At 42.4% G+C, this 26260-nt stretch overlaps 1 protein-coding gene across 2 annotated transcripts in view; it reads right to left on the bottom strand.

Moving 5' to 3' along the window:
- EIF2B3 (eukaryotic translation initiation factor 2B subunit gamma) overlaps window positions 1-26260 on the bottom strand; it is a 97917-nt gene that overhangs the window by 29312 nt on the left and 42345 nt on the right. For both annotated transcript variants that reach the window (XM_083846902.1, XM_083846903.1), the window contains exon 6: window positions 18579-18668. In XM_083846902.1, coding sequence (XP_083703028.1) covers window positions 18579-18668 — 90 coding nt within the window. The remainder of the gene's footprint in view (window positions 1-18578; window positions 18669-26260) is intronic.

Raw genomic sequence — 26260 nt, forward strand, 5'->3', positions numbered from 1 at the left:
TCCAAGACATGTGGCACTAAGGCAATGTTCAGTAGCCGTGTGCTTTCTTAATACATTAATTTATAAAGGAAGGTTCAAAACAAGGAAAAAGCTTCATCTTCAGAACCAAATTCCCCTATATCGTAATAGAAATGCCTATAATTTAATAAGGCATCACCCTGCAATTCATGGTTGTGTGCAGATGGAATGCAGAACAGTGCCAACACCACAATGGCAACAACTGAAATCCATTTTACATGGCTTAAAAATGGCATCTGTTTACAGGAAGAGAGAGAATAAAGTGTCCATAGGGGAAACCCCAAAGAAGTTCCTTCTCTTTATGACAAAAGTATGGAAATGCTCAAGGATATCTGAAATATCTGATTCTTAAATGAAGATATTTCTAATATAGACATTAATGATGTCCTCCTGCACACATGAACCATCAAGAGCACTTTAAAGTCTCAGTCCTTTAACCAACAGAAATCAACAAGTTTAGGTCCCAAGAGTTTCACGTTCTTTAGGCACACCAGTCCAAAATACATCAAATTCAATAGAAAAGCTTCCAAAGACTTCAGCATTTTCCCTGTGTACAGATTTCAATTATTACTATATTAATTTTGACACCTCAACTGCAGGAGTCAGGTAATTGTGAGAGGTTTCTGATAAAGCACGGACTTGAACCTAAGCCACCAATGCCTTAAACAATGACCAGGATCGCTAGATTATCTCCCCTCTTGCACTGATTAATACATTACAATGAATCAAGAAGAAACCTTCCCAATAGACAAATATCAGCGTAGAAAGTCTACTGTACAATGAGATTATAACCCCTGTAATTTAATTTTAACTACTAGAAGCTAATTCCATTTTTCAATAAAGTATTTGGAAAAAAAACACCAACAAATGAATCATTGTTACAGTTGCAGTGCATGAGCTGCAGTCTTAAAAGAGCTTTATTGTTGTTGTGTCATTATTTTAACAATCTGCATTTAGTTACTGAATTGTGGATTATTGAAAGTAGTGCTTGGGAAAATCATGCGGAAAATAAACTCAAAGTTGGCACGTGTAACAGGAAGTGCTAAACTTCAGAGGAAGGACTGGGAAAACTAAACACAGAGAGCTTGACTAAATGAACTCATCAAATGATAACTTGCAAAAAAAGAGGAGTTATTCAGAATGGAAAGTAGCATGGCTAGGAACAAATAATAGGTTAAATTAAAAGAAGAAAGTGCTAGAATGGGTTTTCTGAAAGCAATTTTAAGTTGGCAAACCCTCTAGCTAAGTGGGATCTTAAACAGCTCACGCTTTATGCAACACAAGTCACAACCCTTGCAGGTCCCTGTTCAGGTGAACACCACAGACAGAACTAAAGGCCTGAACAATCTTTCCTATCTCTAAGTTTGACAGGAAGATTCAGATGTGATCAGCAGTGCAGCCCTAAGAAGAAACACGGTGTTTTCCTTTTCCTCGACAAGCTTTTCCTTCAGTCCTTCACTGTAGGTCGTGCCACATCCTCCATCTGGCAGTGGGGTCATCTCACCCCCATCCCACATCTGAAATTCTGCTTTTTTTTTCTTTAAGGAAAATGGAAAGCTCTGGTCTACAGTCTCCATTCTTTAAAATAATATTATAATCACCTTCAGATAGCTGTATTTCAGGAACTAACGAAGCAAACCACTTCATCCGTTGATCTCAAACCCTCTCCGTGCTAACCGTTTGCAGGCACACTCTGCCACTGCTGCCCCACGTGTGGCTGTGCAGATGGGCACTTTACTAGCCTAAAATGTTTGCCTGCAGCTGTGCCATTCAGCAATGATTTCCTGCTCGGGTTTTATACTCCATCCAAAACCGACAATCCTGCGTTTCCCTCAGAGGCTGGCCATGGCATTTATAAGATATATTACCTATAAAATAGCCAAGTATTTGGCAGTCTTAAATAGTCTGATGCAGAGGACAACACAACATGGTAGGAAATGAAAGCAGTGGAAAGGTGGAAAGACAAAGTTTTGCCTGGTTTTCGATGTTTTACTCTTTCTTGGCAAAGTTCCTGAAGTTTTCCTGCAATTCTCTGAAGTGTTAGCCACATTCCTTCAGCAGAGGTGGAGAAAGTCTCTGGGTCATCTATAAGATGTGGCCCAGGAACACACCCTTCTTACTGGAAAAGGGGAAAGTTTGCCTTCGCTTGCTGTTTAAGCAGAATTTATTTGTAACATTAAAGGAATTTTCCTTTGGAAAGAATTAAAACATTTGCAGCAAGGCTCACAGTGACAAAAATTTGCGAACTTTTTTGTGACAGATTTTGCAAGCGTGGATATACGAAGTGATAGCGTGAGAATATTATCCGACTGTCAACAACTGGGGAAAGCAAACATCTGGCTGGGACTAGAAAAGGAATTCAAATCAAAGGAGGGATAGGAGTGAAGAACCTTCGTCGAAAGAAAAAAAAATCAATTATCAAGAGTTTGGAAGTACCAACTAGCCTGTAACACAGGTTCAGGAAAAAAGAGGTTTCTGGTCCAGTGTGATAAAAATTCTTATAATAAAATTCTGAACTACACGTGTATATTAAGAATTAGAAAGTGTAAGATGCTTATTTTAAAGAAAGCATTTTTTTTATTCTCTTCACGTTGTAAAACTTGGCATCACCCTGGTTTCTAAGCATGTTATTTTCTCCAGCACCAAGAAGTAAGAATGAAACACTGAGATCAACATAAAGAAAAATCTACTATATCCAGCAGAAAGAAAGTGGAGGGGTAGGTAGAAGGAGGGAAAGGCATAGAAAATTTTGGCAAAAACCCAATAATAAGCCAAATTTGAGTAGCCATGGTCTGACACCTCACAGGCTAATCCAGACGGTAGAGACGATAAAAATGAACCTGCTTTTGAGAACCAGTTGCCAAAATAAACATGCTTTCATAAGTTCCAGCCAAAGTGACAAGCCTTTTTCGTGGTTTTTCATTCCCTAATATTTTATTTTTGAAGTGATATCTGTCTGTTTTCACCTCAGCAGAAAGTAGCAGATTTTCAATTAAACTGCCAAGTAGCAGGTTTTCAATTAAACCAAGATTGACAGTGCCAATAAACCGCTTCTTGTAAAGGAAGGGGTGCCCTGAAGCACCTGACGTGGCTTCAGTCTCTTGAGAAAAACAGGAGATGGCAGCGGTTCTGGAATGGATCGATTCTGATAACATTTCAAGCATATAAAAGGAATAAATATATCCAGGATGGAATCCTCTGTTCAAGTAGCAGGTCACAACAGAAGCGGAAATCAGCAAGTGCATCAAGAGACAGTGCATACACAGGGGAAATGAAGACAACAGGACAGCTGAAATTCATGGTGTATGTGCAAGAAACAGCTGGAAATTCAAGACGAGATTAAAAAAAAAAAAAAAAAACAACAACACAACAGCAAAGGAATTCCTGGGAAAAGTCATATACTTAATGTTAGCTCAGAGTACACATCACTCATTTACAGTCAGCTATCCTGCACTGACCTGGTAGTTCTTCTCAGATTTAGGGATTATAAATCTAGGATATTCAAGAATAAATTTATTTGAAACCTAAAATATTAAGATATAAGAATGGATACTTGGCCAAACAACTCTAACTTTACTATCACCATGGGAGAAAGAAGTACTATGCTTTTAGAGTCCCTTTATCCCTGGTCCCTGCGCACCGTGATGTCTTCCCAGTATTCCTGGCATTTCTGTATGACAGAAAGGGCAGAGTTAAGGTTTGGGTGGAAGTCAAAATTTTAACTTGTTAAGAACACTAGGTGAAAATATCCTGCATCTTTAAATTTTGTATTTAAACATAGCTAAGCAGAAGTTAGAACAGTCTGTGATATTGCAGAGGTAAGTCTCTTCGGATGTTTGAAGTCTGTATCTCTTTATTATTATATTACATTTTGGATCACAGAGCGCCAGCTCAAATACAGCTGTCTCTGGGATGAAGACAGCCGTATTGAAACTTTTGAGAGAAATGAAGAACAATGGAACCAACTGAAATGCAGGACGAGTTTGGGAAAAAACAACCAATCAACCAACCAAAGACAAAGATGATCAGCTAAACTTAAAAACAAACATATTTCACAATCTTTCAATGGATTGTGATTTCTGCTCCTTAGATGTACGTATTACCGGAGGCTCTCTTTCAGACAACACAGAGAATAATGGTTCTGACCAATGCCGGTAAAGAAAAAATCTCATCGAGTACTTTACAGCTACAGAACAGACTACTTAAGTCTAACTTTAAGTCATCTTGCAAACGTCTGGGTACTAGGAGGTGCTGTTTGGCAAGACCCGCTGCAGGATGGGAGCATCCCCAGCTTTTCTTTCCTGCAGCTATTTCGTACAAGCCTGAACACGACTGTCAGTTCCATTTACCAGCTGTCATTCATTTTCATTTTCCATGTTTAATGTTAAACACCATAAAACAGTATTAATGAGTATTAGCATTTTAATATCCTTCCTTTTTTATTAATCTGTGATGAAGCGTGAAATGTACCATTGCTGTCAGCACCCACCTGTGAAATCTGCTATTACCCTCCCTGGACTGGTTACAGGGGGTCTCACTTGCTATCATTATTAGCGCAAGCAGCTATTTCTACAGGCACAGATAGAGTCTGTGACTCCTAAAGCAAGCAGATTATTAGCCCTTTTGTTACCCAGTTTTGTCTTTTCTTTTTTTAAATAGTCTAATGTTAGCTTTTGTATGACTCTGCGAGCATACAGTGGGTTGGGTTCTGATCTTCGCTCTGTAGCCTTGCACAGAGATTCTTCAGATCACATCAAAAGGAGAACATGAGGCTGTATTTCAGACTGGTGCTCATAATTAACGTTAGAAATGTATACATAAATACAACTAAACAAATCCTAAGGCACTTATAGTTTTGGCCAAAAGAAGTTGCATGTTTACTCAGAACAATAAAGATGTAAGAAACGGGGAGAGAGAAAGGAAAAAAAAAAGAGGGTGTGTTGGAAGAAAGAGAAAAGTTAATTCTGAACCCTGTAGGTACATAGTTCATGGTTCTCATCGCTTAAAGGATAAAGCCAAATAACATTTAAAAATTCCATGTAAGCTGGGAGCTCTCTTGTTGAATCTCAACGTTATTTTCTCCTGATCCTTTGATGGAGATTAAAAATTTCCATGTGAATACAAAGAAAGAAACAACAGTTACTCTGAGATTTTTTCCCGAGCGTTTAATGCTCCAAACTAGAGCAGCCAGCCACCATTCCCATCTCCTCCCCCCTCCTTCAGAAAAAAAAAAAAAGTCAACTCACTTTGAAGAAAAGACAAAACAGGGTCAGGGCAAGGGGGATTAGGGAAATGATATTTATATCATGGACCAAATTAAAATGTCAATGCGAGAGGCAGGCAAACAGCCCTTGCCACATATATACACCAGGCATGTTTCCTCAAGGAAACAGGAAAGAGATTTGAAAAGAGTTAATGCAGTCCTGAGTTAATACCACCTGCCTCAGACTCAACACCACTTAAAAGACAGTGTTTGGGTCCATTTCCCACAATGCGGTTTTAACAAGCACAATGGAAAAAGCAATTACGGGCCTTTTCCCCTTCTTCTCACTGATTCACTGCTAAAAACGCTGGAATTTCTGAGACATGCTAAGAATGCGGAGAAAGCAGGCAAGGACTTTGAACAAAAGGAAAAAAATATCAAATGATAAATTTGGAGGGTGTTCCACAGCCCTGCAGAAGGTTAATCTGCCCCTGTATCTTTCAATACTTTCAATATATATATATATTTTTGGTGTATCCAGGCCTAATTATAATAAAGGAAAACTCTACAGCAACCAGGCAAGCCCATAAGCTACCCGGCAATCACTTGTGCCTAATTCAATAATCCCCACCACCACTCATGGCATCAAACAGATGTTATTTCTTGCTACACTCTATTTGTCACGTTCTACTCTCAACAATTTTTACTACAAAAAGAGTAAGTTTTTCACACACCCCCAGTTTGATATTAATTAACATATTTATCAATGCCTTTCATTATTTTCGGAGCTCGAAGCCTACGGAGAACAGAAGGAAACTTTGAGAAACGTTCTGCTAAAAGGCAATTCCACACGACTGCATTTGTGCTTCATTTGTCTTTCCATACTATTTTCGAACCAAAACCTTCAAATCTGACAGCAACCTTCTCCCAATTCATAATGGCTGGAAACAGCATTTCAAAAGCCATCGCAGAGCAATCCTGCACAGCTTTGCTTTGGAGGCTCAGGGTGATGAACGACTTCCTAAAATTGCAGAACCACCATCAGCATCCTGCTTTCTGGTTGACGGGGGGCAAGCAGGAGGCCGCACACAAGTGACGGTCGCAGGCACCACAACGTGTTCAGTTTTGGGCCCCTCGCTACAGGAAGGACATGGACGTGCTCGAGCGAGTCCAGAGAAGGGCGACCAAGCTGGTGAGGGGTCTGGAGAACAAGTCTTACGAGGAGCGGCTGAGGGAGCTGGGCTTGTTCAGCCTGGAGAAGAGGAGGCTCAGGGGCGACCTCATCGCTCTCTACAGTTATCTGAAAGGAGGCTGTAGAGAGGTGGGGGTTGGTCTATTCTCCCACGTGCCTGGTGACAGGACGAGGGGGAATGGGCTAAAGTTGCGACAGGGGAGTTTTAGGTTGGATGTTAGGAAGTACTTCTTTACCGAAAGGGTTATTAAGCATTGGAACGGGCTGCCCAGGGAGGTGGTGGAGTCACCATCCCTGGAGGTCTTTAAAAGACGTTTAGATGTAGAGCTTGGGGATATGGTTTAGTGGAGTACTTAGTGTTAGGTCGGAGGTTGGACTCGATGATCTTGAGGTCTCTTCCAACCTAGAAAAATCTGTGAATCTGTGAATCTGTAAACGCAGAGAGGATCCAGATCAAAGCATGGAAGGGATGGTAGGGCTGCAAACCACATAAAAGCTGTTCTCGAGTTCTCCCGAGTCTGGATGCACTTGAAGGAGCAGGGATCTGTTCCCACTTCTGCCAAAAAACCCTTTGGGAAACAAGGCAGCTTTCTCAAAAACTGACCGCAGAAATTAAAACTCCTTAGCTACACACTCAAAGCCTTTGAAAGCGTGCGCGCACTGAGCCCAGGTCATCCGAGCAACCTTAACTCTGCCCACTCACAAAATAGCCTGGGACACCAGACTAATGCATCTTTTGCCTGGGAATGCCAGCACATTTAGACGTTTTTAGAACTTCTCCCTGACCAAAGCCTCCGAGGCCGTCGGAGGCCACCCAGGGTGTTTGGCAGGTCGTAGGAGCTGCTGAGGAATGGATCTCATTCATTCCCAGACAGCATCCCATTCTTCTAAAACAAGCGCACCTGCACCAAATGCGTTTCCTTGCCAGAACTCATCTTCCCCCATTCTCTCCCACCTCCGCCTTTGCAACCATCTGTGTCTGAGTTACCAACTCTCTTCTAAATGCCTTTGAAATTAGGCTCCTTTTCAGAAAAGTGCATCAAACAGAGGCATTCTCATAAAACGCCTAAGCAAACACGCATGCGATGCATTTGTCAGGTTGACACGCATCCATAAAACCGATGAACTATGTAAACTTCAGGTGTGTAAGTACATATTTAGATAGATTTAAGCACTTCAGAATTTGTCTAGATAAAACACCTAAGTGTCAAAAAATGTTGATGTATCTGCAGCTTTACGTGGCTAAGTTCTTTCACCCTGCTCCAGTGAGGCTGCATTACAGGCACTGAAGATTTCTGTATCACTTTGCTCCACTCCACGCAAATACTGCGCTTGCTTTTCTGTGATCAAATGGATGCATTCCCAGTTGGTCTCAAGAACACGCCCGTTTTTTCATCAGGCTGGGAGATAATCTGGAAGTTCTGATGCTTAATTCTTCCAGTCCTGCTTTCGCCTGGACAAGTCCCATTTCCATATCCTTCTCCCCAGTAATCATTCTTACCTTAAGTCTCATCCTAACTGTTGATGACTGGTCCTTACTCCAGCCCTTGGGTAGGTCAACTCCTGTGTTCTCCTGTCCTGTGATAAGACTAAATTGTTTTTTTGTCTGTGTGTCAATTATCACTATCCTTTCTTGAAGAACTCCAACATGAAGCTTTTTGGCCAACACATTCCATCTCCTCTTCTCTGTAAGCCTACTTTTACTTGATGTTCTTTCAGGGTGGTGATGCATCTGGAAAAGTTTGGTGTAAAAAGTTCTGTGTCCTACATTTCATCTTTGATTTAGGTAAATATCGTGTCTTGTCTAAATTCAGGAGCATGACTTCTACAAAACTGGTAACTTCGCTAGACAGCACTCAACATTTTTTATAGACGGGCCTGTAGCTGTTTAAAATGTTTTATTTTTTTTAATTATTTCTCTTTATTGTAATTCACTGACTTACTCTGTTCAGGCACACGTGTCCTACTAGTGCTTATTCTCCCTTCCACATGCAGGAAGTTAGTTTCCCACCATGACAATCCAATGCAATAATGAAGTAAGCAACAGTGTTATAGGTATCTTTATTACTGTTCACATTTCATTGGACTAGGCTAAGGCGCAATGAAATTTGGTTTTGAACTAACATCCAGAATACAATGAGAAGTAGAACAGTAGGAAAATAATTACTATTTTATATAACAATTACTCTCTTTTCCAAAAATTCAGCTCCTGAGTAAAAGGTGAGAAGGTGGTATGGAAGAAAAGAGATTTAGAAACAAACCAGGGAAGAGAAGAACAGAAAGCATTATCTTGAAAATTCTTTAAAGCTGCAAAACCTTGGTGAGGAATTCAGGTCACATGAACAGAAACATAGGCGAATCGTGTCTTACAGCACAAGTGAAATAAGCCATGACATCACAGGTAAGGACTGCATCCTCACAGGAAAACGTCTAGCAAGACAAGATAATCTCTTCACCCCAAGTATTATCCAAGACGCAAGTAGCGCTGTGGGGAAGAGAAAGTACTGCACTGATGAAAGAATGCTTAGGATGATACTTTCCAAGTGGCAATGACTTAACAAAAAAATAAAAATAAATGAGAGAAAAGCACAGGCAGATGGATAAAAGAATTATCATTCACCACTGGTTCAAAATCCCCATCTCATACGAAGACAAACATCAGTTTGACTGAAGGCTACCCAAGGAAACTGCAACTGCATGAAACAGTGGAAAAAAAATAGTTAATTTTTAATGTTTATTATCAGATCAGAGCAAGCCCAGCTGAGGCCACCAAGAGGGCCAGGAGCACATGATGCACGAGGAGAAGCTGGGGGAGCGGGATTTGCGCAGCCTGCAGAAGAGGAGGCTGCAGGGGGATCTGATTACAGTTTTCCACTACCAAAAGCAGAGTGATACAGAGGACAGCCAGACTTTTCTCAGACTTACACAGTAAAAGGGCAAGAGGCAATGGACATAAGCTGCAACAAGGGAAATTCCAGTTGGGACATAAAGAAAACAACTTTCCAGTGAGTGGTACAGTCCTGGGACAAGGCCCAGTCTCCATCCTTTGAGATTTTTGAAACAACTGCAAAAAAAAAACAAAACCCTGAGCAACACATAAATTAGCTCTATTTTGAGCAGGAGGACAGTTTAGAGACTGCAAGAGGTCCCTCCCCAACTTAAATTTTTCTATAATATTTGCATTGTCAATTGAAAAGCCTTTTTCACATCTTTTATATGTTCACTTCTCATAGTAAACCCAAAAGGTCATTATCCAATTCTGCAAGTCATGGTTAGAGGTATTAACAACTTTTACTTTACAGAAATTTGCATTAGGAGCTGCTTGCATGAACAGAATACTGTGCAAACTGTGACCAAGTATGCTTTAGCATCTCAGGCACATGACCAATACAGCATACTGTGGTCTCAAAGGCAGATTTACAGTTAGTCATGAAGATAATCAGCTCCAATTCAGCACATCCAAAGATCTGTCTGCTCCCTGCTAGTGCACTAACAGGAAGAGTAATTATATTTATTACAGAAATGATTTGGAGAAGAATCATAATTTGTTTAAATCTAGTTTGGATCATTATGTTTTTTCCCCTGAGGTTTCAGGAGAGAGCACAACTGGTACCATAGAAAGATGATAAAAGCAGCGATACTCCGGAGGAGGACGGCATCAACAAATTCAAGTCCTGGCATTTCTAGTAAGGAACAGAGAAAGCTCCAACAGCTGTATATGTTTGACAAGGAAAGGAAATGGGAAAGATAAATTGCTATTTCACATTCTAATAGATTAAATGCACTAAGGAGGAGCTTGGTGGTTCCCCCCCCCCCCCCGCCTTTTTTTCCCCTCTCCCTTTCCTTGTTTGGAGAGCTACAATCTATTTGCCCTGTCTTCACACAGTATACTTCCTGTAGGAGCTATTTGTTTATCTACCCATTTTAATCACAAGGAAAGTATTCATTATAAAATCTCTCTTTACAGCAGAGGAGAAACCTTCCAGCCACACGGCTGACACATGTTAACTCGCAGGTATTCACAGAGCAGGTTCTGTTTTAAGCCATCTTTCAGGCAGCCACACAAAGACCACCAAGCTGGGCGTTCAGCTCTGCCAGACCTCCCCCAGCCAGCAGCCTTTGCCAGGAAACACAGGTGACAGCCTGAATGATAAAAAGGCATTTAGAGGGGGAAAAAGAAAAAAATGCACTGGTTTAGTCTGGGCAGCACCTTAATATAAACCTGCGGGGGCCTTTGTGTACAGCACAGCATGCAGCCGGCCAAGCAGGAGCTTCAGCACAAGTCACTCGCACCTCCAGTTTGCAAAGACCCTCTGCCTTCCCCAGACTGCCCCGTCATTTATCGGGGAAAAGAAGGGTGGCTGCACTGCAGCTCTCCTCCCAGCCGCCGATTTCAGAACACGGAGCACAGAGGCAACAAACCTTCCTCTCCCCGGGCTGGCCCAGCGGAGGCTTTCTGGACAGGGTCGGGGGGAGCTGAGAAGTGAAGCTGCTCTGGGAGCACAGCTGAAGCAGCTTGGAAAGGCAGAGCTCTATGACCTCACACGATTTGCTCTTATTTATTTCACCAGTTCAGAAAAAGCAGTGTTTAACTTTGCAAACAAATCATACCGACTTTGGCTATAAAGTCTACTGCGACTTTGCTCAGTTCAGAGAAGAGTTTCTCTACCAGCAAACGCTGGCAGGCAGCTCTCTGCGCTGGGAGAGCTGCAGAAGAGCCGCCTTGGTGCCTTACCTCCAGCTCAGCCTCCTCCAGCTGCACCCCCAGGGAAGGCTCCCCGGGGAAAAGTGGATTCCCAGGCGGCAGGTGAAGTGTTAGCATTCAGCATTCCCAGGACGAGGCACTGCAAATGCTTACTCAGGCCTTTCAAAGTGACCGCAGGGCTGCTGTTTGTCATTCTTGCCTTTCCAGCACCGCACATCATTCCTTCATCAATCCTTCTGGCCACAAAACAGAGCTGCCCAAGTCCCAGGTGACCCTACGCTGGAAACAGTGGCTTTTTCTACACCCAGCCATTCAAAAGTACTCGATTCAGGACAAAATGGTGATTTGCAAAATACATTAATATATTACATCATACAATTTTTACCTTGCTCTTAGAATGGAGTGAGAGGAAAAAAGGGAAAGGACACCACAAAAGCATGTGAAGCAATCTAATGTATAAGAGGAAGATGTGAGCTAAAATCCCCTATTTGTTAATATATATAATATAGAGAGACTTTTGAGATGAAGTTCAAATATCTCCTTAGTTTAGAAAATGCAGCTGCTGCCCTTGTGCAAACTGGAGATGCCATAATATCTGAGCAAACACAAAATGGCATTTGCTTTTCAAAAAAAATGGATAGCTTTCAGAGGTAGCATAACCAGGGTGCCTATAGATAAATTGCCCAGCATTTCCTATTGTAAGTTTCTGTTTTCATCTGTTTATAAACTTTGCCAAAGTTTAACTGTTTTGGCTGAAATTACCCATGCCAGGTGTTTGCCTCAAGCTGATTTTTTTTGGATAGCTTCATCAAAAAATGTCTCAGCTATTTCCAAGAACAAAATTATGGAAAAATACTTTGTTTTGTCCATGTTAAAAATATTTCAACTGCTCTGCTGAAAAGCTCTTGCATTTTCATGCTTGCAATTTGGCACACAGTCATTTTTTTCATCAGGGCGCTACATTTGTAAACATAAAAAGTGCCCATACTACATCAAACTAAGTCTGAAAAACCACTGTTTGCACATGCTTGGAAAAGATCTGTTTTGCAGCTACATTTTTTTCAGTCCTACGTTGGGCATGCTCCATTCTCTGTCTCTCCTGAAAGGTAATTGGGCTGCTTATGCACTACTCCACGGAGTAACAGAGTACACTCCAGGCCAAGGTTACAAAGGCTGAGCTGGATATTCTTTGAAGTTCAGAGCATCACATCTCGTTCTGCTGGCTGACCTAGCAGGTGATAAATCTGTGCTGATAACAGCTACTCCATTAGCAGGAGTCACAGTAGCCTCACTGAATTTGAATGACACTCTTAGATTTAATATATATTTATACATACACACATCCACACAATTCTAAATGAGCATCAGGGTAACAGTTTGAGCACTCAAATTAAGAAAAGCCAGACCTAATTAAGGCTGTATAAGTAAAATAACACCTCATGCGTACACATTTTGACACAATCCTTCAAAAGCACATTCACCTACTTTTCCTCTCTCCCCAGTCTCGATCTCTTCTTCACCCGATGTAAAGATGGACTATACCCTGGGGATGAATCGAGGCTGTGTAATGAGGCAGAAGAATGACTGCCTCATTTGTCAGAACATGTGTGTTAAATACACAAGGCAGAGGGCTGCGAGAGGAGAAGAGAACCGCTAATATTTAAGGTAAATGAATGATGCCAGAAGAACAATTTTTTTTTTTCCAATTCCCTTCTGTCAGAGGAGTTTACAGATGCTGCTGAATGCGGAACGCAAATCTAATTTCTGCAGGTTGCCACTGATTAAGTACTTTTGATTTGATCAGCATCAACTTGCGACAATTATCACGATGGAGAGGATTCTTCCATTATTTTAAGAACTGTGTATAGTATTAAGGACTGAAAAGTGGCATACCTAAGACAAAGATGCTTTGAATTTCAACATTTGTGTGCCTTAGTTTCTTCCCCCATCAGAATGGAGACAGACCACTACTTTGCTAATAGGGGTGCTTGAAAGACAGTTAATGACATGCATGCGGAGCATTCTAGTGTCAGTGAGGAGCATCAAGAATCTGAAAGGAAAGTATTCAGGCTGTCTTCAGAACAAGGTTTTAACAGTGAGCAACAATAAAGGTGGGTGGCCTTCATCTGATCTACAGAAATTACATACCATCTTAAACAGCATCTCATTCACTGAGCATCAGGTGCCAAATGAAGCAATAGTGAGAGAGAAAAAGAACAGAGCCACGTAACTGGGGACTGTACCGTAACATGCGGCACATAAAGAACCAAAAAGCTGCACAGGAAGCCTCAGCTGTGGCACTTCCTAACTGCCGGGTACTTAACTTTGTGAACTTAGCATTGAATAACAATGATTCTGGGAAGTAACTTACTAAGTAAGACCGCATACTTCCTTGTTTTAAGCAGCATCAGTCTGGCTTTCTGATTTTCTGGTATTCCTCAATGAGAGGTGGAAATGGCAGGGTTCACGTATCTACAGGTTTCAGCTGTGAGCAGGGTGAAATCCTCACACATCTAACAGATGTCATCTGTACCTGCACAACTGACTGTTGGTGCAATGTAATTCACGTACACATGTATTATAAATGCATATTACATATATACATTTCAACATATAGACAAGAGAGAGACACCTTCAATATTTAAATTTTCAAAACAAGTTTGAATTTACCACATTAACATTTTGCAGGAGAAGGGGTTGCTTTGTATTTACCCTCCCTCCCCAAATCAGGTAACTTATTTCATGAGGTTAGAGCTTTAGAAAGAACCTGGAAAAAACAGAACACAGACAACAATACAATTTCCCTTTGATCACATCTCTTCTGCTAGCAGCTTTGCAGGGATTGCTAGCAAGCAAACTGTGAGCATGTAGTAAAGAAATGTCTGTGCTGGGCTCGAAGCGCAGGCCCAGATCCTGCCCTCCGCTCCAGATGAAATTCACAAGGAAAAAAAGGAATAAGGACTCTCTTCTTCCATCTGCCCTGAATGCAGCAACAAGGCAGGAGTCCAACCTAGCACTCAGGAGAGTGCCAAAAAGGGGACTGGCTACTGTGCTGGCTGCCACCCCAGGGCCCCAGGGGTGTGAGGCCCGCCAGCTGTGGGGTGGAGCCGTGCCCCCAGCCAGCTACAGCCTCTACTGCTGTCTAGCCTGCTGACTCGGCCCGCCTAATGATCTTCTGAAGAAAAGCAATATTGTGCAGTTCATCGTGCGGTGCAGGTGTTCACCTTCAACTATCACTGCCCTGTGCTGGCAGCGCAGCTCCGGCAGCCAGCACGCGGCCAGCACTTGTCCGCCTTTCCGGCTCCACGCAGCACAGCGCCTACGGCTGAGTGAAAGCACCTCGGGTTTGCTTTATTCTGAAAAGGGAAATGTTTAGAGAGAAAAGCTGTTGCCTGAATACAGGGAAATCAGGTTTTTAACCGCCCCCCCAACACACACGCAGCTCTGTGCGAAGCTGGGCTACAATTTGGCAGACTCAGTACCACTGCCAAAGCATGAAAACCTCAGTAAGGCCAACTTCACAGATGCAGAGGGGAGCCTGGGGAAAAACCAAAAGGTCCCTTCAGAGAAAAACCCCACGGACAGTTATAACCAGCAGAAAACTCAGCCCGAACAAGCTGCTGCTTGTTCACGCTGAGGCCCCAGCCCCTGCTCAGAAGGGATAAATCTGTTTGGTAGCAGGGAATGGCCCACGACCTCTTGTGAATCTGGCAGGTACCGTCAGTGCCAGGGATCCATGGGGATGCAGGGATGAAGCCGCCTGTCCCAGAGCAGAGCTGGGACACCTCTGGCCTCCGGTGCACGCAGCTCAGCCTGGCGCTGCCCCGGAGCTGCTGAAGGAGCCTCCAGACGCTCAGTCCTCCCTGGTGACGCAGGGGTGCGGAGAGGAGGGAAGGAGTAACTCCCAGCTGCAGGAAAGAACAAACTGCTCGGGGCAATAATTTCTGCTGCTGTTCCCCAAGAACCACGTGCATTTGATTTGGGCAGACTCAGGGTAGGACTGCCGCACGTTTGAAGATTTCACTAAGACTCACTGTTAAACTAGGGGCTGAGAGACAAACGGAGATGGGGGTTTTAACTGCCAAAATGCATTTTGTTCCTCCTAGGCAAGGAAAGGAAAAGCAGTTTCATCCCCTGAAAAATAATTTCCCCAGGTTTAAACAACGTTAGGGACGTGATATTTTCGATTTCTGTCAGTACATACATAGTTGACGGGGTTCTAATAAACAGACCATTTCCTCTTCTATTCAAAGGCACTACAGATTTTTGCTTTTTAAAACTCAGGAAGCTGTTTGGTTTCCTATAGTGCAATAAAACTTCAGGCAGGAGAATCTACTATTCAGTCCTTTAAAAAAAGTTCATAAAAACACATTAAAGGACTATGAACTGAACAACCAACTTCTAAATAGTATTTTGACCTCTCCTAATACCCCCAAACTAGGAACTCAGCGTTGCCAAACAAAACCAGGTTATTCTCCAAGCAATCACAACCAGAAGAGGAAACAAGTGCACAGAATAAAATTGAGGATTTTGTCCAGTACCACAAAGCAAGACAGTGGCCGAGCTGATAAAACCTTGCTGTTATGACTCCATTTTGGAGCTATCAATTTTGGAACTATCAATTGAGCCTTTTTTCAGAGGTCTCATATAACAGAGTTGTCCCAAATCCATTCAATGCCAAGATTCATATACTTGGACAAAATGAAATTTCAGCCATTTCACATTTTTTCCCTGTTTTCATAGTATTTGCTAGTGATTTCAGACTTCACATGCATGTAATACAAATATTAAGCTGATCAAAGTGGAGGAATCAATTTACTCTTACAGGTGCAGCTATATGCAAACTACATTCACCGTGGGAGAGCTCGTTGCCATTTTAACCACATCTCTGCAGCTAAACTGGGACTACACTGGGCTTTTATCCCACTAGGAGCAACAGATCCCCCACACAGCCAGTTTTCATGCAATTCTTTGACCTGGAAGTAATCATAATTTTCCTCTGCAAAATGGTGAGCTATAGCCAGTTGTAGGAGCTGATGTTTTTATTGCTGAGCAACATCTTTTCTGCTCCTGTATGTCAAAATAAAATTTGAAAAAAAAATATAAATGCTTCACTGAGCTATAGACAATAAAAAAAAAAAAAGGTGTTCTGCCTGCCATCAAGCCCCGCTGTTAAAATATTAACACAATGTAAATATTATAATATTGAGGAAGTACACTGTGTCAGTACTTCCTGGCACCATACAAGAGCTTCACTGTTCGCTTTAGTCCCTGCTGTTAGTTTTAAACACGCACAACTTAAACAAGGCTTCTGAGCTTCTCCAGTCCTGGTGCAAAACTGCAGAGAGACTAAGTCTTACCATAGGTTCTCTCTAGATTAAAAAACAAGGTATTAAAAAGAATCCCTAAAGCCAAACAATTATGTGAATGTCAGTACTTTTGAGGCAAAAATATTCTACGGAGTCTTTCAAAAGTCCTGGCATACTGCTGCCAAACATGGGAAGATCTCAGGGTATGCACCATCCTCCCCTTCCTCAGAGAAGAAAAACAAGCTGCAAGTGCCCACCAGTGCCAGAAGCCTGAAAGCCCAAGTTATTCATCATGGCAAAAGTCCCATTCTCCAGATTTGCCAGTTAAGCACATTACTAGCAACCCACTCTCTCCCAATTCACAGAATAAGCAGTATATATTCTCTCCAAAGAGAATGAGTCAGGTAGGTAAGGCAAATGTTGTGATCTGATCTTAGAAACACTGTTTAATTGCTATGATCATGTATTTGTAAAGGAACTCTTATGCAAAATAAGCACAGGTTCATGAAAATAGTGAAGACAAGAGAATGATTTCTGTAAAAAAGAAAAAGCCCTGGTCAAACCTGCAAGGAGTCAGTAGACTTGTTCTAAACACACTTGGGGGCAACTAGAGGAGTGCAGAGCAGAATTTCACTCTGCTGGCTTTGGTTAATACAAAGGTAAAATCCTACCACTGACAAAACCAAAGATTTTACCAAGGCATAAACCCTTGAAACATGAAATGACCACAGCTTATGTTTAGAGGCCTCATTGTGTCATACACGGTGACATGTCTGACAAAGACCATCCTTGTCCCACAGACCTAATAATCTAAATTCAAAACAGAATGAGGTACCAAGGAAAAAAGAACTGAACGTCTGAAATGTCTAATATTCAAGAAATGTCTAACCCCAGCAAAACTAGATGGCTGGGATTTCCAGAAATGAACTCTAACACATTATGACAAAACAGATGCACAAACACTGCTTCATGCTACCACAGGATCTACAAAGTGTCCAAAACGTCACCAACTTTTTAAAATACAGGTAATAAAGGGCTCATTCCAGATTTAAAGTACCTGCTGCTTCTGAAGCCTTCTCACCTTTCAGACATTCCGGTACACAAATGGGATCTAAAAGGACTTGCACAATGCCCCCACGTGCCAGTCACAGCATCGGATAAGCTTTATTCTTATGCATGGCAAGAAATTGCCCTGGGGGTTAACACAGATTTTCCACTTAATTTTAACTCACTCACAGAACCGTATTCTGGAAGAGCTCCTTTAATCACGCGTACAACTGCACCACCACGTTTCTATATGGTCAAGACTACCACAAATCCCCCTGCTCACCCACCCACAATGTTTTCTCACATGTCAGTTTATCTGCTAAGAAAAGCACTACGAACACAACGCTTACCCAACCCCTTTATCTTTCATCTTACTTAAAAGGGAGAAAAACTCTTGAGAGCTCAGTGAGCATTGAATATATGTAATATACATGAGAGAGCTGTAAAAAGTCTAGGAACAAGACATCAATTCCAAAAGTGAACTACTTACTGTGAGGGGGGTTGTTCATTTGTTTGTTTTTTTAAAGATAAACAGTTGGGCTTTTTTTTTTTTTGTCTATTTCATGAAATATTATAGCTAAGATCCTACTCCACTTCCATAAATGGATGTTTTTCTTACTCTCAGTGGGTGGTCTCAGAGTTTTGACAGAGGAACATCACAAGCTAAAAACATAGGATGCTACAGAGATAGCCCACCTGCAGTGGTGGTGGATGCGAAGGGGGAGAGAAAAGGTGATTCCAAAGGCCAAAACAGACTGTGGTGGGGGAAATCAGAGGTCAGAAATGTATTCACAGCCCTAACAATGGGGGAGCCCTGGTGAAATGAGCAGCCAAGAAGCACAGTTACATTGGGAAAACAAGAGATGCAGAAACGAGGCAAAACTTTTAGCTTTCACTTTTGCTGTTATTAGATTAAAAAGAATAACAGACATAACTCTTGGTATTGTTTTTATTGTAAAGTTTTTTTTTTTTAACTGTCTTCTTCTACATTTCTGTTGTATGTCAGCCAATTTAATGAAACAAATCTTCCTTTAAAAGCTCTGTTATGAATCACATGTCAATGCCAACACCTGCTGCTACCTCATGTTGTACTTGGTTTCTTACCTGTTTTCTACGAGGAAGTCTACCACATATTTCTTCAGACAGTAGAGATGGGCATCCATCAGCCCTGTTCTGATGTGCATTCTAGGGTGCCTGGAAGACAAAAAAGGAAAATCATTTAGTTTTGCATGGCTATTTGCAAGAGTTTGACTTTGTAATCAAGTCAGCAGACTGTGAGAAATTTGCGAAGGCAGATCTGCTCCTTTCCATCTTCTGCTGGATTGAGAGACAGGAGAGGAGACAGGAGAACCGTGCAGGCTGCCATTACTGGACTGTGTCTATAAACTTACACCTGCTGGCCCTGGGCTGATTTGCTGCGAAAGAAAATACCTCCTCCAAGGAGTCATTACTCCTGCTACATCTTCTTATGTAAGTGGAAATTGCACATTACTGGGCAGGAAGCCAAAGTAATGGGCCCAGAGTGCTAAAAGTTACAGTGGGTAATGTCAGGGTACAATAATTCAAAGCTTCTGGCTAAGTGCCTGCCTTAATATGCAAGGCTGTGCATGTTCCGCTAGCAAACACAACACTACTGTATTTTTTCCAGCTCTTCCTGGAGGCAAAAAGGAGAAGGAGATGGGGTCTGCTCGTCTTCCCTGTGCTACACATTACAAATGACTTCCACAGCTCAATTACAAAGCGTTTGCCTCTCTAGCCCAATAAGATGGAAAAGATCAGTAAAACTCCCTCTCGTTGGCCTCGTTGGCCAAACAATGGCAAACAGGGAAGTCTTACCTTTCAGACCAGTGGCAGGTTAATATTTCAGTAACTTAGAAGTCTTTTAACAGCTTCACTATTTTAAGAACAAAGCTTTAAAGCAGAAAGACTCATCTATTACTCCTCTTTATGCATTTTCTGATCTTAGATAGTGGAACCCTTCATGTAACCTGTCTCAAAGCAGCGAGATATTTTATGCCAATATTACCTTCCTTTCCACACACCTGTAGCTCCATTTAAGACTGCTCTGGATGGCTGAACACTCTCTACTATTCCTCAGGACAGAAAAGCCACAAGAATAATCAGCTTGTAGATTAAAAAAAAAAAGGGACAGAACCCACCAACAGTCCAATTGCACTGGACTGCTTCCAAATATCTGTAACTGGACTCACAGTCCCAAGGCTAACGAATGCATCTTACTAGCGCCTTCCATCCAACTTTTGTTTTCTTATTCCAGGACACACTAAAGTCAGATGTTTGTGATCAAGATCAGTTATTACTTAGTCAGCTCAGCAGAGGGATCGCTCACAACTTGGGCCAGTAGATATATATATATATGTTTAGTTAACAAGTACTAACACACTGAATCCTTATTAACACCTAAGCTACCAAAAATATCAGGTGTCCTAATAAGCCTTTTTTTTTCAGCATAATTCTCGATTAATGCATTAAGCTACTGAAGTATTTAAGTCTTAACATTTTATAAATGTAGATGGCATTTCTCAAGCGTGTCACTCAATTCAAGACAGGCGTATTAACAACTAGAAAGACATTCTCAAAGTCCCACTTGTAAAGAAAAGTTCCTATAAGAGTAGTATGGCACTTTGGAGTAAAGTATGTGATACTAAAGAATGATATACACACTTTCAGTAGATTACTTCATTAACAAAACATGAGCTCACCTAGCAATGCTCCAGTACTGATGTTATCAGTGGCCCAGATGTTCCTGTGGAAGTCAGCCCAAATAGCAATGTTCCTTATGCAAAAAGAATCCACTGACTTTAATGAGGTCTTGCATTTGGAAATTTGCAGACTCGCTACTGCTCTGCATCCTGATGATGATTTCCACATTTTGTGGATTTACAGGATGGAGAATTTTCATATCTTGTCTGAGAAAAAGCACTCCCTTGTACTTATAAACTGAGTATGTTAATTTATTGAAATGAGTGAGAGAAACGACAAGAAGTAAAACAGGGAAGAAAGCAGGTAAGATGAACAAACCAATAAAAGAAGGCAAGAAACAAACAAACAAAAAATAGAAATGATTCAATGCAGGAAGGAGAGGGGAAAAAAACACAATTCTTAACTTGAAGATGACAAGTGGCACACAGTTTCAGTGCCGGAATACCACTTTTTTCTCTCCCTATTCAAAAACCCCCTTAAACACAGGGCAGGGGAAGGCTACAAGGGCTAGACATCAAGCAGAGGAGTGTAAAACAGCAACTCCTCAATAAATGCTAGTTCTGCTGCCAATGTCTTTGCAGCTTTCACACATTCAGTCTCCCCACCTGCAAACTGGAATAACACTATTTAGCTACACCACAGGGTACCGAGGATTTGTGGGCTGAAGTTTGTATCTCCCTGCAAGTATTGTACTAAGTTTCACTGTAGCTAAGCAACTTTATAACAACGTTATATAAAATCTGTGTAAATGGACAGACAGTAGCACAGTGCTATCCTTGCTGCAGCTCCATCACTCCCCCCCCCTCAAAAAACCACCCAAAACATAAAACAGCCAGACAAGATGTACTGAAACGCCACTCTGAGTTGGCTTTCAATGTAGAATATACTAACAATAATGGAACATCATGCTGGACAAGAGGGAGGTCCCACAATGAAAATCCTCTGAGATACAGACCACCTAAGTGATTTGCAACAGAATAGTCCCATAGATTAATATTATAATCACAGCTTCAAAGGTCAAACAGGCAAGTTTAGGCACATGCATAAACAAAGCTGTGATTTCTGTAAACCAGACTCGAGGAGAGCATAGACACACTAAACCAGACTGATAAGCGCATTCTATCTATAACAAGCCACTAAAGATGATGCTAATTTTCATTGACTAATGCTCAAACCAGTTTATCTTCAGGTAAAAGAACAGGAGCCAAATAAATAATCTAACAGATAACAGCAAAGCTCCATCACCATTTCAAATGAGCATCTGGTTACTAATATTGAAAGCCATACTCCCTTCTCATGCCTCTGATCTCCCACTCCATCAGCTAATCTTTACAGCGTATGAAAAATGAGCCGGTTGCAAGGAACAGCTGATACAGAGAGAACCGAACAACAAACAATGCATGTGCCGAGAGCTGACGCACCTCGACTTATCGGTCTGCAGGAGATAATGCAGAACGCTTTTAATTATACCATCAAAGCAACGGAGAAGGTACGAGGAGGGGCCGGCTGCAGATGGCTAAGTGTTAATGAATGCTGGGTTGGGTAGTTTATCAAAAGCAAAAGACTGGATATATATCTGAGAGGGTCACCGTAGAGATGAAAGTTGCAACAGCCATTGTTGGAGCTCTTTAATGAGCGAGGAATGTCAGATGTGAGCCCTCGAAGAATCATACCAATTACTAAATGAACTTCAGTTCAATCTAGCAAATGTAATCAAGCACGAGTCATTAAAATACATGGTAAAACTCCCATTGGCGCTGCCACTATAGCGGCTATTATTGTCTGTGCTCCCATGCAAGGGAGGGGGCTGCTCCCGGTTGTAAGCTGTGTGTGTTATGTTAAGTGATGGCAGATTTTAGCCCTAATGATGAGGCACGGAGGGCTCCCTGGCAGAAAGTCGACAATGAGGAGGCTCAGCGAGATCTGTTGAGAAGTCGGGAAAAGATCGGCAATTAAAAGAGCAATTTCAAAGAATGCAATTTAATGTGTAAAATTAGCTTTTATTAGCACATAATTCCCCAAAATCCTGACTCGGGATGAGAGCGCATAAAGGTCTGCGAGAGTCCTTAAAAAGGTCTGCGCCCGTAATTCCTCACACGCCATTGTGAAATAATAAGCAGTACTAACAGGATTGATGCATGCTTCCTACATGGCATCGCTTTGAAAGAGGAGCCCGAGCTTTTTTCTTCCTGATAACCTCTCTCAGGATTTCCTCCCTCAGGGAAATCAACCACTGACAGAGCAAACTTCCCTTGTTTAAAGGCAAGGAGACGGACAATTGTTTCAACTGTAAACTAATTAAGAGAGATTACCACCAAGAGCTGGAGGTTCAAACCGGCCCTGCACTCCCACTGACAGTGTGATAATGCCAGGCTGGGGTCAAAATCATAAATCTGAAGGGAGCACACACAATGCTTAAAGCCAAAAAGCCTCTCCACTAAGCATGGGATATTGCCACATTAACCTCACCACCTCACAAATAAACTAGCTGAGAAAGAGAAATCCCATGGCCTCCTTCCCTTTAACTCCATACAGCTGTTGACGGAAAATATGAAGGCCTTTAAATAATCTCAAGGACCTGGGGCTATCTGTACTCCAGCACTAATCCGAGCAACGACACAATAAAAAGCCAATCATGACTACTATTAACCTGCCTTCTGAGCTGATCGGTGAATTATGTCCACTGTGGGCTTAGTTCATCTTCGTGCCAGCATCCCCCAAAATACAAAAATCAAAAGTATAAACAATGGATTCCATACATTTATTTTCTAATTAATCGCAAGCAGCTCACAAAGTCTGTGTAGCCAAAGTCGATCCCCTTCTCCCTCTCTCCCACAACACGTACCGTACCACCCTGGTCAAACGCACAGGGCTGACCCTTGCCTGGTGGGGCTCTCGCGCTGATGCAAAGCCAGTGCACAGATCAACACCAAGAGAAGTCTTACAGCAAGAGCTGCCAGACCACCTTTAATGTCTCGAGCATTCCTACTTTTAAAGGAAAAAAAATAAAAAGGCCTAAATCGCATTGCTCATTTACGGGACAGCTCTTGGCCGTAAACTCCCTGATCATAAAAGGCCACTGTTACGTTGGCTCTTCAAAAATCCCAGACACCTTATGACCTTAATTTTACACACCGCTTTTGGCCGAAAAGCTCCCAAAGCACTTAGCAAAATGAATGTCCCCACTGTATCCCAGGCCCTCCTTTGCCCACCAGTGAAATGCTGCCACCTCTGGGCTGAACTGCAGCAGCTGTAGGCAGCGCACGGCTCAGCCTCGCCGGGGCCCTCCTGCAAAATCGGGCCCAGCCGCCCGCTCGCCAGGCTCCAAAGGAGGGGCGAGGGAGGTTTAATTACATGCTGCTGCTCCTCGGGTGGAAAAACTGGTTCAGTTCGTGCTAGGAAGAATACCTCGGTGATGTAAGACAGCTGGCACAGCGAGGAAAGGGGCACAGCCTGGCAGAAGTGCCCTCCCCAAGCTGGATGTGAAGACGGTATCGGGTCCTGCTGCCCGGCAGATGAAACGTGCCGTGGGCCCTGGTGACCCTGACCTCCATCTCCCAGCTCGGAGTCACCCCGAGCTCTGTTTCTCTTCCTTCGCTTTGATAACAACTTTATTTACAAAACCAAGAGGGTAAGATGCGCTCTGGTCCCCTGAGGACGTGGCACATGTGCAGCTCAGCTCTCACACCAGCCACCCCATCACCAGCCCCGGTACCTACCCGGGGAGCACAAGGCTCCAGCAGCCTCTCAGTTGCTGCTTCTAGAGAGGCCCAGCATCGGGAATGGCAAGTAGTTTCAAAATCTAAATGTTTTATTGATCTAATGACCTAAGTTGCTCGAAAGCCTGCTGAATAATAAATATTTTTCATTTAAAACCTTCACCACGTGCCATTTCTCTTTGTTGTATTATATTATTAATATACCCATGAGAGTATAATACAAATTATGAACCTACTTCTGACAAAAAGATGTTGAAAAGTTTTTGGTAAAGGAACCTACTTTCATCGAAAGCCAAAGATTAAATCATTTTCTCTAACACAGAGAGTGTAGGTTAGCAGTCAGAGCTCAGGATTAATATTTGTTCAAGGTCAGGAATGGTTTACAATAGGCCAGTGTGACCTGAAAAAGAAAGAGTCATTATCTTGGCACCAACACCATGATTTAACATTAATGTCTCTGACTTCTGGGCTGAACAGCTAGGGTGCTGATGGCTACGTGACCAGCTCATTCCATAGCCCTCTAGAAGAAGTTTTTCTTTGCTCTGCTTCAGTTTCCTCTTAGGAAAGCAAGAGGAAATTTCTCGCCCAGCCCAAGCCAGAGAAACGCTCCCTGGGTGCACGGCCACATCGCTGGATGCACGTGCATCCCCCTGGGAGCACACCGACACAGCTGCTGGAGTCAGCACTTTCCCTAAACTTGGTTCAAGGGGTCTCCTCTGCCACACCAAGTGCTAACAGCTGTAAGATATAATTATACAAGGGCTGGGGCTCCCCACAGCCACCCTACCCTCTTCTCTTTCTCTGCCCTCCTCTGAAAACCAGGGTTTGTCCACATCTTTTATACTAGACGCAAGCCTGCTAGGACACCCCAAGTGCTAAGCAGAAACTTGGAAAGGAGAAGAGAGACCAAAATGATAATACGTACAGAGTTTGGTATGAACAGAAGAGAATACACTCTGAAGGAGGGCAGGGACTGCCAGAGAGACATTATTAATAGGTTTTACCCTTGAGCTCTGGCAGCTACTTGTTCTATACACAGAGGAAAAGGATTAATCAAGCCTCGCACGTAAAGGTTCTTTCTGTGGTGTGCCAAAATATTTTAAGCAGTATATACAAAGTGTAAGCCTTATTATTATGCACATTCAATGTAACCATCTTATGCTACAGTTAAGGCCGGGATGACAATGAAGTAGATTACCGTGCACTACAACCCATTCAATTCCAACGCAACGGGACGTGGCTTAGTCACTTCGTTCAGATCTGGTATTTGAGCTTATTTTTCTTATGCTGGGCTAAACTGTGATTTAAGAGATTTAATCAAGCTTTGGGAAATGCTTTCTTTGCTAAAGGAAGAGAAAGAACTAAAAAGTCTGCACCTGGCAACCCTAATGATTTCCAATTTTCAGCTCGTTTTGCTTCCTGCTTAGTGGAAATTCACCTTAGCAAATAATTGTTCGCTAAAATCACCAGGGCTGAAAGGATGACAACACATAAGAGGAACAAGTTTTAAGCAAACAACTGAAGCTGGAGGATTCTACAGAGACTACCGAAGAACAGCAGCTCCTGCTGATCCCTCCTACGCCAGTTCCCAAAGGGCTAAGCAGAAGACATATGATATATTTTCTTAAATCAAATAATTACAGTAAATGCATGGGAAACAGTGAAACTGAATACTGGGTCAAAGCTGTAGGTCACTAGCAATATATAGCTTAAACACAGGAAGGCTGCCACAATTTCTTTATGTCACTGCCCTAGACTTGAAGGCAAACAAAACCGTGCTCAGCACCGCAACTCGTGGATCGCAGCCTTGCTCACAGAGCCTCAGCAGACACTCGCTGCCCCTCAGGTGAGGCGGATTTTACTCGTGGCTAGAATTTAAGAGGTAGAATCTGCGAAATTTGAGGATTTGAGGTAATCGCATACCTTTGGACTATTAAAACACATGGCCAAAAAGAAATTCCCCCATTCCCTTAAAACTGCAAGTAAAATCAGAAGTGGAAAACCCAATGGAAAAAGCATTACACGCATTTCCCTTTCACTTCACAGGGCCCAGCTGCAGGACAAACAGAAGCTGTCCCACATACCTCTGGATATCCCCTTACGAGAAGCCTCCCAGGTACCTTGTGAAACACATCTACACCATCAGTTCCTTAAAATGAAAAATCCCCTTTAAAAATCTGTTACTGTGCATAGGCTGCGCTTGATCACTCACTTTCCTTAACTAGGATCTTCACCTGACAAATGGGCTCCAACGGCAGAAGGTGAACGCCAGAGTCGTTCCTTAAGAGATACTTGCATTCAGAACAGTCACATTTCATAGGACAGAGAACAACCCAACAAGAGTCA

This window comes from Anser anser, assembly GCF_964211835.1.
Source record: "Anser anser genome assembly, chromosome: 8".
Taxonomy (NCBI): domain Eukaryota; kingdom Metazoa; phylum Chordata; class Aves; order Anseriformes; family Anatidae; genus Anser; species Anser anser.